This window comes from Patiria miniata, unplaced genomic scaffold, assembly GCF_015706575.1.
Source record: "Patiria miniata isolate m_02_andy unplaced genomic scaffold, ASM1570657v1 HiC_scaffold_24, whole genome shotgun sequence".
NCBI classification, from domain to species: Eukaryota; Metazoa; Echinodermata; class Asteroidea; order Valvatida; family Asterinidae; genus Patiria; species Patiria miniata.
The window spans coordinates 22,514,638-22,529,136 of record NW_024037063.1 but is presented as its reverse complement, the minus strand read 5'-3'; the positions used below and the strand labels follow the sequence as shown (position 1 = coordinate 22,529,136).

Genomic DNA, 14,499 nt, shown 5'->3' with positions numbered 1-14,499 from the left:
TGAAATAAATCTCGAGTATGCTAGGAGGTTGTAAACATGACAGCTAGAAGGAACGGTTGAAAGTTAACTTCGAGTAGGAGGGGTATTTGTTTTTGCAAATTTTGCTCCTTTTCTGCAAAAATATGGCTGAGCAAGAAGAATATGATAATCTGGCGTATGTACAGGTAATAATTTCCCAGTAAATTATGACTTAAGTTAGCAGAGGCCTTCACAAATCTGCAAAAAAGAGACTGATTTCATATATGCTAATTTTTGTCATGTCAGTTTTACACTGTTCAAACCTATGGTCTGGTGCTAGCATTAATAAATAGAGAGCTTGTACAGAGCGCCCTCTATGTGGACAGGTGCAGTTATTTAAATAAATTTGCAATGAAAGAACAGTGTGTTGTGCATGTGGACAGAGGTCCAAGACGATTTTGCAGTGAGGATATGCTCTGTAATTAGTTCTCTATTCAGAACTCAACAGTTCATTTTCTTTTTGTTTTTCCAGCGATTGAAGGCAGCTGTTCATTACAGCGTTGGGCAGATATGCGAGGAATTGTCCCAGGAGCTCGATGTTACGTTCTCTCGTCAGTTTACTGCTGTTCTGTCTGAAGCAACCTTCAAACAATGTGGTAACTTCTTATATAAGATTTGAGGCTTTGCATGGTGGGGTATCGGTATCGTTTCGGTTTTGCGGTAACACCATGTGGTAATAACTACTGCTTAGAAGATATTAGTTCTGAGAAGAACTTGTCCTGCTTATTATCAACTTGCTAAGTAGTTTTTGTTCTGTTTAGAACAGTCCTGCTGTAAGTTCTAAAAGAACTTGTCTTTGGTCTCAACGTTTCGACTAGCCTGCTCTAGTCATCGTCAGGAGACTAAAAACTAAAAGATAAATTAAAAGTGGTAACTTAATTAAAAAGTGGTAACTTCTTCCTATTCCAGAAATGTTTCCTTTAATTTAAACAAAAGTTGGCTGTGTAGCGGGTGTTGATTTATATCAAGCCATCTGATTGGTCCAGTGTTGATTGAGTGCACCTGCAGGAAGATTATTAACCAATCAAACAGAATAATCAACACAGATTGACCAATCAGAGTGCTGCAGTTCTTTATAGCCCCATTTCAAAGTGTGAGAAGCCATTTAAGTTTATGATTTTCCTTTTGCTTTTTATCATTTTTACAGCGATTTTTGCTACAGACCTGGAGCACTTTGCACAGTAAGTCAACTCCAAATTTAATTATCTTTTAGTTTTCAGTAGAAGTAACAAACATTTCCACATCAATTGTGATTAAATTTCATGATTGCATTGCAGGTCATCTTCACAAATTGATTCTGATATTGAAACACTTATTTTTTTTCTGTTCTAAAAGTGGAAGGAATGTTTTAATTTGAACATTTCTGTTAAATTTGACTGTTAGTTGTATTGTTATTTTGTGCAGGCATGGCAGGCGATCAGTGATCAATGCTGATGATGTGAAGTTATTAGCTCGACGAAGTGCTCCATTGGTGAGTACATGCAGTCCCGTTTACTGTGCACGCTACATTTTTTTTTACATCTAGAGTTTTGCTCATGGAATAAACAGAGTACAGGACAGAGGAATGCCATTGTCAAAATTCACTTGCATGGCTTGTAACGTAACTTGAGGCTTAGGCCAAAACAAAAAGTATTTCTGCTTCCGATTACATGGCATTTGAAAATAGGGTAGGTAGGTAGGGAATTTGTATGATCATATGGAGGCTTCTGCCTTTAGTCAAGGATAAAAGCTAGAAATTGATAGTTTTGGGTGTTATTTTCTCATTTTTCCAATAAAATTTTTTTAGGGTAGGGGCTGTAAGAATAGGGTAGGTAGGGAAACCGGAAGCAGAACTATTTTTTTTTGGCCTTAAGACTTATGATTGACTTGTGAAGACTTGAATACAACTGTGACAGTCTGCCTAAAATAGTTTTATCAACAAGATTTCTAATATCTAAAACACTTCAGCATTTTCCCCAAGTAGACAAATGTTCGCCTTGGAAATACAAATGTATATGTATTGTAGGTCAGTCACAGTTTGTTTCCCAATTTGTCATGTGCAGGCTAAGCACATCAGAGATCTGAACGAGCAGCAAAACCAGGAAAACGAAGCAGAGAAGGAACGACGGAAATCCAAGAAGGTCAAGAAAGCCAGTAAGAGCAGCGCTGTGGACTGACAAGAACAGATCACAATACTTGCTAGACATATTAAGATACATTTATAGCTGTTATGTCCCAACTTGTCCCAACTATAATTGGGACGATTCCGACTATACATGTAGTTAGAATTTCCCAATTATTGTTGCGACAGTCCCAACACTACATGTAGTTGGACAGTCCAAACTATAGTTAGGACCATTAATTGCCATTTGGGGCGAAACACCCATACTGATGAAAAATCTGACCATTTGTATATTTCATTTGTTGGGGGTTTGGGAGTGCGTTTACAGTTGCGCTAGGCTTAGGGAAATTATTGGAAGTTTATTAACCTTTCCAAGATCCAAGTTATGGTAAGGAGTATCGTCCTGAAGTCAACTAAAATCATTCTGGGATGCAAGAATTATAGACTACATCTTCAGCATTGATTTTTCTTAAAACATGCTTTAATATGGGCACATTCTTCAAAAATTGTTTAACTCAAAATTTCATTGTCTCCCGGTTATTATGTACAAATAAAGAGGCGAGAATCTACATGTATCTGTGGTACGGGAAACTACTGTGCTTTCTTCAAACTTGTGTACATAGAATTTGAAGCCCTTGTGTAAAGGAATTTATTTAATTTCCTTTCAAGAAATAAAGTGAAACACTGAGAACAAATCAAACCAACCCTGTAACTATATCCTTACTCTGTTCAAGGGAAAAATACATGTATTGTGGCTTATTCAAAGTTAATGAAAGAAATAAATTACTTGATATTGACAAATTCCTTTTCAACAAAAATCAACTGGCTCTCTGCCTACTTTTGTGGCAATTGGTGTAGTCCAAAAAATATTTCCAAATATGGCTTAGCACTGTTGAGCCTTTCCTTTGACAGTTACTTGAAATTTATCCTTTATAAGCCACTTATTTGGAAATCATCTTTTTTTTAATCCACTTTTGAAACCATTCGAACGATGAGTTTGACCGTAGTTCCCATTGTTTGTTGAGCAAAACAAGATTCCAGTACTAGTGTACGTTTTACAAGCTAAAATTGAACGTGTCCATAAAACTAAAAATAAAATAATTTCAAGTAAAATTGTCCCTCTTGATTAATGCAACAGTAAGACTGCTGGCAATGCTTAGTGCTTAACCACAACTTCCCAGAAACCTCTTAAATTAAGGAAATGAACATTTCCAGCTTCTTTTTGTTGGAAATTCAGCCAAAGTTTGCAAAGGTTCAAATCCTGCTCCAGCCAATTCAAAATTAAAATCAGTTTTTACAGAATTTGGAAGTGGGGGTGATAATTTCGGCACGGCAGTGGATATGAATGCTCGTCCATTCACAGATGGAAAATAAAGTTCTGATCATCGCTAATACTTCAAGTGTACAAATCAAAGTCGATTCTCTTGGACTGATAAAACTGGCCAGCCGACCCAACTTTCCGGACCCACACGCCGTCGGCGAAGAAATCCTGATCCACCCAATCCTGCATCTGGGAGCTCTCAAACGGGCCGTACTTGTCTGCGTCATCTTTGTTCTCCCATTTATACTCCCAGTAGGTTTTATCTGGGTCCAAATCGGTGGCTGGGTTTGTACTAGTGGTTGGCTGGTTCCCTGAACCGTTGGTGTCCTTGCTTTCTGAAAATTTAGAACGCAAGGGGTACAAATTATTAATGAATGTGCCGTAACCTTCATTTCTTGTAAATGAAACAAAAACATCATAAAAGTAAAAATTATGACATCACTAGGGGCTCTGTGCACAAACAAGAGAGGGCGCTTTTATACTACTTTCGAAAGCCTAGTGGACGAGGCACACCATGTGCAAATACTGGTTTGTACGCATATAGGGCAAAGCACCCAAGACAAAGATGCCTGTGCTGGTAAGCTGGAGGTCGTGGGTTCGAGTCCCACCCCAGTGATTTTTTCTCACAATCACTTGGGACAACCCCGAGTATACAGTGTTAAAAATAATATTTCAGTGGAGGGCAAAACCCAATATTGCACCCAAGACTAAATTTAATCGGAGTGTGCACAAAGCAATATCATCTTCGCATTCTCCAGCAGCAATACGTTCAATGTCCCTCCCAGCTTATAATTTCAAGATCAGCAACAGTCAAACTACCTGTTTTACTGGCAGTGGCTATCTTCTCCTTCGCTGGCTCATCCCCGAACATATCAAAGACATCCTCCTCCTTCTTGCTCCGCCCCTCCTCCTCCTTCAGCAGATGGGTTATTTTCTCATAGGTGTACTGGTAGGCCTCGTAGTTGCCACTCGCGACTAACTCATCCACAAACTCAGTCAGTTTCAGCATGCTTTCCTTGTCGACTCCTTGTGCATCGTTCCCGTCCTCCGCCTCCGTCTTGGCTTTCTTGGGTCCCCACTTCCTTGTAGCTGGCACTCCTTTGGTCTTCTTCCCCCCACCGAGCCTTCTGACTGCCCTGGTGATGGTTTCTCCCGGTTTCAAGAAACCGACAATGTCTGCGAGGATTTTGATTTCGGGTCTGCTCGGCTCCAGTTCCGGACTATCAGCGATGAAGTCATCATCTTCAGCTTTCTCCTCCGTGCCTTTCTCCGAGTATCGCATCCAGTCGATGTTGTCCAACCAGTTATCGTGGACATCTTTGTCTTTCTTCTCATAGTAGTTGCCGTGGGCGTCAAATCTTCCTTCTTCCATCTCTTCCGTCAGGTTGAAGGGTGTGATACGGATACCCCCGTCAGAGATAAGAGTTGCATCCTCCACTCCTGTTAAGTGTTCAATAAAAATGATTGGGACAAGTTTGTGTAAGGAAGCAAAGCAAAGAGTTACTTTTTGAGTTAATGAAAGATAGTTGCCAGCTTGGAAATGTGTAATGAAGGTAATATTCTCAGCAGTTTCATACCAAGAAAGCTGAAGAACTATTGCGTCTGATCATGCTGATGAGCCTTAACTTTTTAAATTTTACAACTTCTCTCACCCTCGACTTCGTCGTTTTGTAGCTCATATCGGGCCTCCTCCTTTACATCATCTTCTTCATCACTGTCCAGTGTGTGTTTCTTGCTGAAGGTTCGATTCCAACCTTTGTCACTGGCTGGGTCGACATCGCCGGCTGCCTTTGCTGCCGCGTCCCCCTCTGCAAAGCGTACCTTTCGTTCTGACATGTTGATGTGGGTGGGTTCGTTTTCCGGTTAGACCTAGTGCTGATTACTAGAACAAAGGATTTCAAACAGATAAAAAGATCTCAATCAGACTATAAACTATGTGACTTCTGATGAGTGACACACACTGGCATGACTGGGATGACATTGACATGCATTTGCATTGATCAGATTTGGAGTGAACTCATTCAGTTTTTTAGCACAATTTCAGCATGAATGTAAGGGTTGGCACAAATCGTTTTCACTCCCAGATCATGCGATAGTCAACATAAGTACCGAGGTACGTAAAAAAGTCATATCTATAGGCCCTGTACATTTATAAACATGAGTAAATTTACCACATTTCTTAGCTTGAATTGTGTACACAGCCACAGCATGCAGTACCTAGTACAAGCGCCACCAAGAGGCAATCTGTCGAATTAAGTGAACTCCCCAGATCACTAAAAATTAGATTTTATGCAAAAAGGTCAAAAGAGGGCGCTATCCAAATCTACCGGTGGGAGCGGCAACTTTGAGCGTGCACGTCGTCTGCCATTCGGACCACGTGAAAAAAAGTGTAATTAATTAATTTTGCAATTTGACTGGACATTTCACGAAATATGGACGGAAGTAGTGAAAGCGAAACTGTGGTTGACGAGTCTGTGGAACTGTGCGACTCACCGTCTGTCCTGACCGGACTATTCCAGTTGAGTAAAAAGTCAATAAAATAAAAATAACTTGGGCTGCATGGCAGGCCGGTTTTGTGCTTTTTTATGTAAAAAAAACCGTGAAGCCAAATTTGTAACAATTTTTCATCATAAATTTTGGGTTCACTGAGTTCACCAAAATTGCCTTAAAAGTGAATAAACAATTTCATTTAGGCCTATACTACTACTTTAAGGTATTTATTTGTGCTTGAATCTTCTTAAGTTGAGGATGGCTGTGGATGCAATTTTAGATAATTTTGTTATAATGTTTAAAGCCCATTCTGCCAGCCACACTTGTATATTCGAGTATTTCAGGCATAGAGCCATGTGATATAATTAAGAATTTTATTATACAGCAGTTACAGCTCTATGTCATCTAGGTCATCTAATTTTCAAACAGTAATGTTGTCACAAGTGTATATTTCCTTTTTACTTCATTTTTTCATTGAACTGGTTTATTTGGTGCAGATCAAGGGGGGGGGGGGTCAAACACCCCCCCCCCCGAAAAAAAAATCTGTCAATTTTTTTGTTTTCATAGAAATTCATGAAAAAAAATGCGACACTCCCCCCCCCCCCCCCCCCCCCCACCACCCTGCTCTGACACCCACATTTTTTTTACTGGTAATATGGCTTTGGTTTTTGCCTATGCTAGGCTGCTAGGCTGCAGGCACTTGCTTGCCCGACACACTAGACTAGAGACATGAGAGAGAGGGCCTATCTGAGTTACTGCCAGCTTTAGCCTATACAACCAACAAGTAACCACAGTTAATTCTATTTCATTAAGTTTGTGGTCTGCATAAATCTGATATTTTATGAAACTTCAAGAGTTTTACGAAGATGCTAACTGTAAGTAGAAATTACTTTCTTTCCCAACTCATTCTTGTTCAAAACAATTAGAATTGAAATTGTTTTGGTTGTAAAGGCAGTAATTCACACGGTGTCAAATTAAGATGGAATTCTTTTACTTGCTGAAATAGCGCAGAATCTTGGTGGGAATTTTGGCCTGGTAAATTTCTAAATCTCAGATGGCACAAAGAATTGGGAGACATATTTCTACCGAGTAGAGTTTCCTCAGCACTACATCGAATAAGTGAAGCTCTTGTCAAGAATGCCTACCTCTACCGGACTCCTTGAAAATCCAAGTGGTGCTACAGAGTCAATTGGCAGGCTATCAGGGACCTGACGGCAGTCTAATTCTTTTAGGATTGTATTAAATATATGAAATTAATAACACAAGTTTGGTTTTGAATGTAAGATTAATGATTTTGAATCAACAAGATTGAAAGATGGATTAATAAGATTATTCGATTTTACAGAAGATAAATATTTGGTGTGTAATTGACAATTTAAAAGAATTGAGATGAATACAGAAAGAGAAGGTTGATTATTTAAGAAGTGAGATAATTAGCAAACAAAGAAAACACAGAGTGTTTGGGTTAAAGATTCACAAAATTTGAAGGAAAGTTTAGAAATTGAAAATTGGAAGAATGATTAAGGAGTGAAGGTTTGAAAATTTAAAGATTTGAAGAATTGACAGAATTGATGTATTGATTAATCTGAAGTGATCAACCAATATTGGAGCAAACAATGTTTTTGTAAAATTCAATAAGTGAAGCACACAATTAGATTTTCTGGACACATAAATTGCTGAATGTTAGAGTCACAAATAAGTTGTGTACAGCTCATGTAAAGTCCTGTTTCTAATTGTGACATCCATTTTATATAACTTTGAAAATGTAAATGAGCTGATGAAGACTTGCCATTTTAAAACTTTTCTTGGTAAAATTCTGTTGATCGGTTGGGTGTCATTTTATAACATTTTTTGGGGAATTTGTAAATTGTGGTGATAAATAAGAGACATTTTTAATAAGGGAATAATATTTTGAAAATCCATATTTTGAGACCTTGTTTTTATTTGTCTGTGTCCCCATGTACTTCCGTGTTCAGTTCTCTCTTAAAAATGTCCGTAGAAAAATCTAAGAGGTAGTGTGAGTGTGACACCGATATCGTTTTAAAAGTTGGACTTTTTTCCCTCAAATACTGCCTTTAACCCTACCATTTCTTATTCAGAATTTTTAGTTGAATTTATGTTTTCCATTTATTGAGAATTTATTTCAACTTGCGACCTTGTTATCTTGTAGAATCCGCCGTGCATCATCACAAACTCAGCCAAATGTGGAGCCAGTTTGTCAAGTGCTCGAACACAAAAGTGGAGGATTGTCAACCTCGCCTGACTTCTCTTTCAAATTCAATGAAGACAAATCTTCTGAAGCACCGAGTCAGAAAGGTTTTTCATATGTTTTTCATCTAACTTTATAGGCTATAGTTTTCCTTTTTTCCAATTAGATAAAATTACTAAAAGAATTAGGGCAAGTAAAAAAATTAACCAGTTTCTCGCCCCGGCCTGCTTCCTTTTTCCCTCCCGCCTCCTTTAAAAAAAAAAAAAATCCACACACTTGCAATATATTTAATATTTTGCACATGTATTGTCAATGTTGTCTTTTTATTTGTCTCCAACAAAATTTTTCTTGGCCTTAAGTTATCTAGAAAATCCAGTAGTAAAATATTTGTCATTCTTAAGATATTAATATGTCAAAGTCATTTCCAAGTTATTTCTTTTTGAGTTCACATTTGAGTTTTGCATTAAGATAATTGTAAATTCTCAAAAAAATATTAATAAAAGTTAGCATGTGTTTGGCTATTTTGATATTTTTTTAATTCCAGAGAGATTTTGAAAATTGAAAAGGGTAAAATATCTTATAATCTCATTCCAGATGGTGCTTCAGTTGACAATTCATCTCAGCAAAGTGAAAAGTCCCAGTCCATTTTCACACAAAGGTAAGAATTGCATTCTCAATGTGATACTTTTATTCAAACAAAAAATACAAAATACAGTGACAGTAAAGTGATCATCTCTCTTTTTAGTTCTGAGAGTTTTAATCAGTGTGAAACGAATTTACCTTATACAATTTTCTTTTCATTCTAATGACCCTTGCTTGTGTAATATTGAACAGTTTTTTCGGTAGAAAACTTCATTGATGCTCCATTTTGCAGGATACCAGTCAAGCGTAAGTCCCCCATTGTCACACTGTGCTCCCCTGTGTTTGCTCGAGCTCCCTCGTTAAAGTTACCAAGGATAATCGATGACACATCCAGCAGCACAGACACACATCTCAGTATGTATACACATTCTATTCATCTACACATGTATATTTATCTTTAGTCATTTAAAAAAATGTGATGTCTTATGTCAAAATATACATTTTAGAAGCTCTTCTGAAACAAAGTGTGTTTTTTAACATTGTTTAAAAATACACCATGTTTTTTAAACCCCTTTCTATTTAATTGAATAGTCCTTGAAAAGTTTCAGCCAATGACGAGCGTGTATTCTAGTCAAGTGATTAGACCAAGGAATGAAAGAAGATAAGAAAGGGGGATGGGAATGAAACGTTGATACAAGTTCCTAAAAAAAATAAATATTTCCTACCTCCCCCACCCCCAGATTTGAGTCAAATGGAGCGTTTTCGAGTCCAAAAAAAAATCTGAATTTAAGGAACTGTGTTCATTACATACTATTGAAATGAAAGTGGATAGGGAAATTTGTTAAATAAAAAAATATAAAAAGACCTTGTTACAATGGGTCATATTTTTAGCAATGGCCATGAGGGTGCTGAAACAACTCCATTTTCTTGTACAAAACACTTAAATATCATTAATTAAAGCAGTCCAGTACCTTTACGCAATACAACTAAATAGAGATTGTAAAAAAGTGTAACTTTTGAGCTGTGCCAATTTGTAAATTTAAACCTGCGATTCAAGTATGGTCATAAAATATAGCCAAAATAATGTTGTAACAGCACCCTCATTTGTTTAAAAATAAGGCTTATTATGATTTGTATTGCAGGTGAGAGTCCTAGCTTTCAAGGTGATCATGATCAAGTTGCATATGAGTCACCATCTCGTGGACTCCTTCCAAATCAACAGTCCAGCATCACCACCTTCCCATCTGAGCAAGAAATCACTCCAGAGCCTAAACATCTTCATCTTGCTGAGTTGAAGCAAAGTCAGGCCACACCTTTACATCTCTCACCAGCCACACATGAGAGTCCAAATCTAAATCAAGAAACTCATCAACTGGAAGTTCTTGAATCTGCTCCTAGACAGAACAGCAGCAGCCTTAAAGAAGCTACTTATCCTTCTGTTCCAACCTCAAGTCAAAGACAGTTAGCACCAACACCCATGACCACTGGTACCACTTTCAACAGTTCTTTGCCAGACCCAACCTATCATAGTTCTGAATTTAAAACTGTGTCCAGTAATTCAAGTTCTGGACTTGGTTCAGCTACTCTGCCATATTGTGAGGAGAATCGTGAGGTTGGAGCCTCACAGAGAAGTGACGATGATGCTTCTCTCGTTGAGATGGAGAGGATGCAACAAAAGATAAGAGAAAAGATGAGCAGCAAAGATGAAGATGTAAAATGTAAGCACAGTAAATATAATGGTTAACGTCACTGATGAATGGAGTATGCAATTATTAAGCATTATACTGTCTTGGTTTTAAAAAATACCAGCAAATTGTGTAAATAGACTTAAATTAAGAAGACATGCGGATTTACCTCAAAAATCTGAGATTTTATTATATTTTCAGATGCTGACAAAATCAGGAGGAGTCTTCAAGACATGCAGGCCAGACTTCGTCACCTGAGTTCAAAACAACGGGAACATCGCCAACAACTCGGCATCCAGCTCAAGCAGCAAGCTGCAACACCTGGCAGTCAACAGCAGCAGCAAGAGGCAAGAATGCAGCTGCAGAACATGACAAGAAGACAGCAGCAACTGCTGAAGCTGCTGCAGTCACACAAGGAGCTCGCTGCTTCTCTCCAACAGATGCAAGGCACAGAACACCCTCCCCTGGCACAAAGTATATCTTCTGGAAAGTCTAACACAACCAAAAATAGCAACCTTCAAGAAGGCAAGCCAGCTAGAATCGCACAGACATATTCAGGTGATGATCCATCAAAGAAGTCTTCTCTTCCTGGTCAAGAAGCCATACTGATGCAAAAAGAGAAAGAAGTGATGTCGCCAAGTTCCAACCTACTATCTACTCAAGTTTCCAAGACCCAGACTCTAAGCAAACCAACTCCTGAGATCACCTCTACCAGGACATTCAAGCCACCATTCAAAGCCCATCCTACCAAAAGACCTCATCAACTGAAATCTCCAAGTTCTGTCTTGGCAGACAGTTCCTCAAACTCTACGCCAAAACCAGGAAAAGATGAGGTAAAGTCAACCTCTGCTTCCGTTCCAGACAAAAGCATGTCCATTCCTAACTCTCTTGTCAGAGATACATCAGTTTTTATCACAAACGACAACAGGAGAAGCCCTTCCAAGAGTCCTCCATATTCACCACTTTCAGGCATGAGCAACGATGAATATCTTTCAGAAACAACAGGTTTACTTGTGAAAGAAGGCACTAGTGATGGCCCAAGAGGCAAGAACCAGAATGAGCAACCTTCTCAAAGAGAAGCTTCTCTCCGAACAGAAGGCTTCTCAATTGACAGCCTAGAGCAGGATGCTACAACGACCACATTAGATCTTGCTGCAGTGTTACACAACAACCTTCCAGACAAAAGAAGAGCCACAACAATGACTTCCAATGTCTCAGCAATAAACCAACCCCCTGTCCCTCTTTCCTCGGATCCAGTTTCTAAAATACCTCGAGGAGCAACACCAGCAAGTTCTCTCCAAACAGATAGCATCTCCGTTGACTGCATGGCCCAGCAGAGTGCAACAAGCCAAAGAACTGAAACAGCATCAGCTCATCCTGAAAAGTTTCTGTGCTCTGCCAATCTTCCAGCACAAACTAAAAGCATCAAAGAAACAACTCCCCTTGTCTCACCAACCAAAGCACCTCTCGCTATTTCCTCAAATCCAGTTTCTGAATTTCCTCAAACCACAGAGACGATTCCAGATAATACCCAAACACTTGTGAACCAACTGACTTCAATACAAAACAAGGATCTCAATTCATGTCGGGGCACAGATACTTCAGGATCCACCTCAGCTTCAAGTCAGCCAAGAAAAGTTGTCGTTTATAAAATCAACGCCAGTAGCCTGAATGACCCTGGAACAATGTTTTCATCAAAGAGCACCTTGGATACGGTAGTAAGCAGTGTGTCAACGGCAGCGACAGTTCCTACAACGTTTCATGTTGAAAATGTGGGAAGCACCACATTGCTTAGGAGTAACTCCATTCCTACTAAGAATCAAAGACAACAACGTCAAGATCAAAGTTTGTCTTCATCAAACAACAGTTCAGCTTTGACACAATCCCAGACACCAGCAACAAGCAGTTTTAGCATTCCTTCAAGTACCTGTAGTGTCTCTGTTCCTAGAGCAATTGTGTCTACAACTTTGTTCACCACATCTCCACACTCCAAAATATCAACAAAAACTGGAAGAGAAACTATTAACAACACTGGAACCAAATCACAGACATCTAGCAACCTCCAAGGAACACCTGAAACACATAAGAAAGCTGCAAGTAGCAAAGCAAAAACAACTGTAGGAGATTTATCGAGCCAGAACCAGAGACCATCGAGTCATCACAACCCCAAATCCTTCAGTGATGAAGACGACATTCCCTCCTTGCAGAATTTACTTCAAAAGGGACTCATCAACTCAGGAGAAAATGTTCTGTCCATAAAATTAAAAGTGAGTAGATGAAATGAAAATCAAAGTTTTGGATTGACAGGTGGCCTGGATTCAGTTTATTTAATGGCAGGGTTGAGATTTGGGGGGAAATAAAATTCTAAAAGAAATTGGGAAGGGCTGCATTGTTTCAAATAAACTTGACCCAAAAAGGAAAAAAAAGGGCTGACAAGTTATTATTTCTAAGTTTTCTTTCTTTTTTTATCACTAAATCTGACAAATGTGTCAGGTGGGAATAGCACAATGAATATTCTAAAAGTTAAGACATTAGTTAATTTTGTTATGATTCGTTTGATTGAAATTTCTCCACTTGGCTAGATGTATGGTGTTTACTAAAAAATACCCCCCCCCCCCCCCCCGATAGGGCTGGATAGCTCAGTTGGTAAAGCACCGGTACTGTGTCCCAGAGGTAACAGGTTCAACTCCTGCTTCAGCCAATCTCTTGTTTAACCTTAGCATGTGTATTGATTAAAACTCGACCTGTGATTTTTCCATAATTCTTGGATCTTTCGCTTTTTCAACTTTTACTGTACTTCTTTTAACATATATCTTGAAGTTTATCTAAAATGAAACTGTCATTCAAACTTTCTTCTGATTCGTCAGAGGGGAACAGTGAATGGCTCACTAAACTCTGATGGAACAGTCTGCCCAACCACTCCATTGAAGAACGCTACTTCTGGATCGATATCCTTGTGTCATATGGTGTCACTGGTGAAACGCAAATCACTCAATTGGATCCAACAAAACCCAAGCATTTGGAAGTCTGTCCTCTACAAAGGCAAACCGCTGGACAAAGTGCACACTGATTACAAAGGTGACGGTTTAATTTCATAAAAGAAGTAGACATTTTCTGATTGTTTCATTTTGTGATCTTGAAGTTAAATTGTAATCAGAAATGTTTGAACCTAAGTGACACAAAAAGTATTATATTGGGAAAAGTTTGGGAAAATGGTTTTATTTTTGACTGATGACGGATCCACTTTCATTTTGAGTTGGCTATTGTATCATTGATATTTTTTTATTTTTTATTTAGCAGCTCTAATTGCAAGAGACCTTCAGTTGCAAAGTCAAGCAAATGCTGGAAAAAAAGCAACGCAGGCAAAAGCCGCCACAACCAAGACCAACACCCTGTCAAGTATCCAAGAATCACCTCCTTCAAGAAGCAACTCTGGCTCCGCCCACCCCACTCCACCAAGTCAGCGACACGCCCCTGCCTCAACGAGTCAAGATCTTTCCACAGGAACCTCATCCAGGGGTACTGCTATTACATCAAGGGGTCATGACCTTGTGACCCTAGGTCACCGTATCACAACATCAACAGCTCAAGATGTCAACTCTTCGGTCAACGTAGGACTCGTGTCGTCGATGAAAAAGATTCTCCTCATCTCAGATGATGAGCTGGTGCCAGCATCTTGGGGCATCTCATCAAATTTCCGGAGTACAGACTTCCAGAATGCTGCTATAGCTCCAGAGTGGATTGATGAGATGGATGTTTGGCCTTGAGTTGGTGACAGAGGGCCAGGAAGGGTAATATTGGGAAATAAAATGGAGTAAAAAATAGATTGGGATTTTTTTTTTTTTTTGAATAATAACGCCACTCAAAATCCAAAGAAAGTATGCTCAAAACCTAACCTGTTGAAGTTTCAGCTCAGTGGATATTACACTTTTTGAGAAAAACTTGAAATGCCATGCACACTTTTTGAAAATGAAACACAATTTCATCAATAGAACTCTTTATTCCAAATATCAGTCAACTGACTGATCTTTGGAACTCGCCTACGTTTCCTAATTTTCATCTAGATGACAGCAAGCCAGATGGAGTAATTTCT

General features: G+C 38.8%; 3 protein-coding genes across 3 annotated transcripts; 2 read left to right on the top strand and 1 right to left on the bottom strand.

Annotated features, from left to right (window-relative positions):
* The first annotated feature begins 26 nt into the window (after positions 1-26).
* On the top strand, positions 27-2,690 carry LOC119731647 (centromere protein S-like). The gene is made up of 5 exons (XM_038204849.1): positions 27-164; positions 491-614; positions 1,166-1,199; positions 1,423-1,489; positions 2,061-2,690. Exons 1-5 carry the CDS (start codon positions 123-125, stop codon positions 2,172-2,174), a joined length of 381 nt encoding a protein of 126 aa, XP_038060777.1. The 5' UTR covers positions 27-122; the 3' UTR covers positions 2,175-2,690.
* On the bottom strand, positions 2,579-5,705 carry LOC119731645 (CD2 antigen cytoplasmic tail-binding protein 2-like). Its single transcript, XM_038204846.1, has 4 exons — positions 5,612-5,705; positions 5,093-5,322; positions 4,260-4,880; positions 2,579-3,775 (listed from the first exon to the last, which is right to left on the bottom strand). The coding sequence occupies exons 2-4, from the start codon at positions 5,274-5,276 to the stop codon at positions 3,516-3,518; spliced, it is 1,065 nt and encodes a 354-aa protein (XP_038060774.1). The 5' UTR covers positions 5,277-5,322; positions 5,612-5,705; the 3' UTR covers positions 2,579-3,515.
* Positions 5,706-5,709: 4 nt separating this feature from the next.
* Positions 5,710-14,302, top strand: LOC119731648 (uncharacterized protein PB18E9.04c-like). The gene is made up of 8 exons (XM_038204850.1): positions 5,710-5,958; positions 8,101-8,246; positions 8,734-8,797; positions 9,014-9,135; positions 9,864-10,439; positions 10,608-12,673; positions 13,274-13,484; positions 13,707-14,302. The coding sequence occupies exons 1-8, from the start codon at positions 5,873-5,875 to the stop codon at positions 14,171-14,173; spliced, it is 3,738 nt and encodes a 1,245-aa protein (XP_038060778.1). The 5' UTR covers positions 5,710-5,872; the 3' UTR covers positions 14,174-14,302.
* The last annotated feature ends 197 nt before the right edge of the window (positions 14,303-14,499 follow it).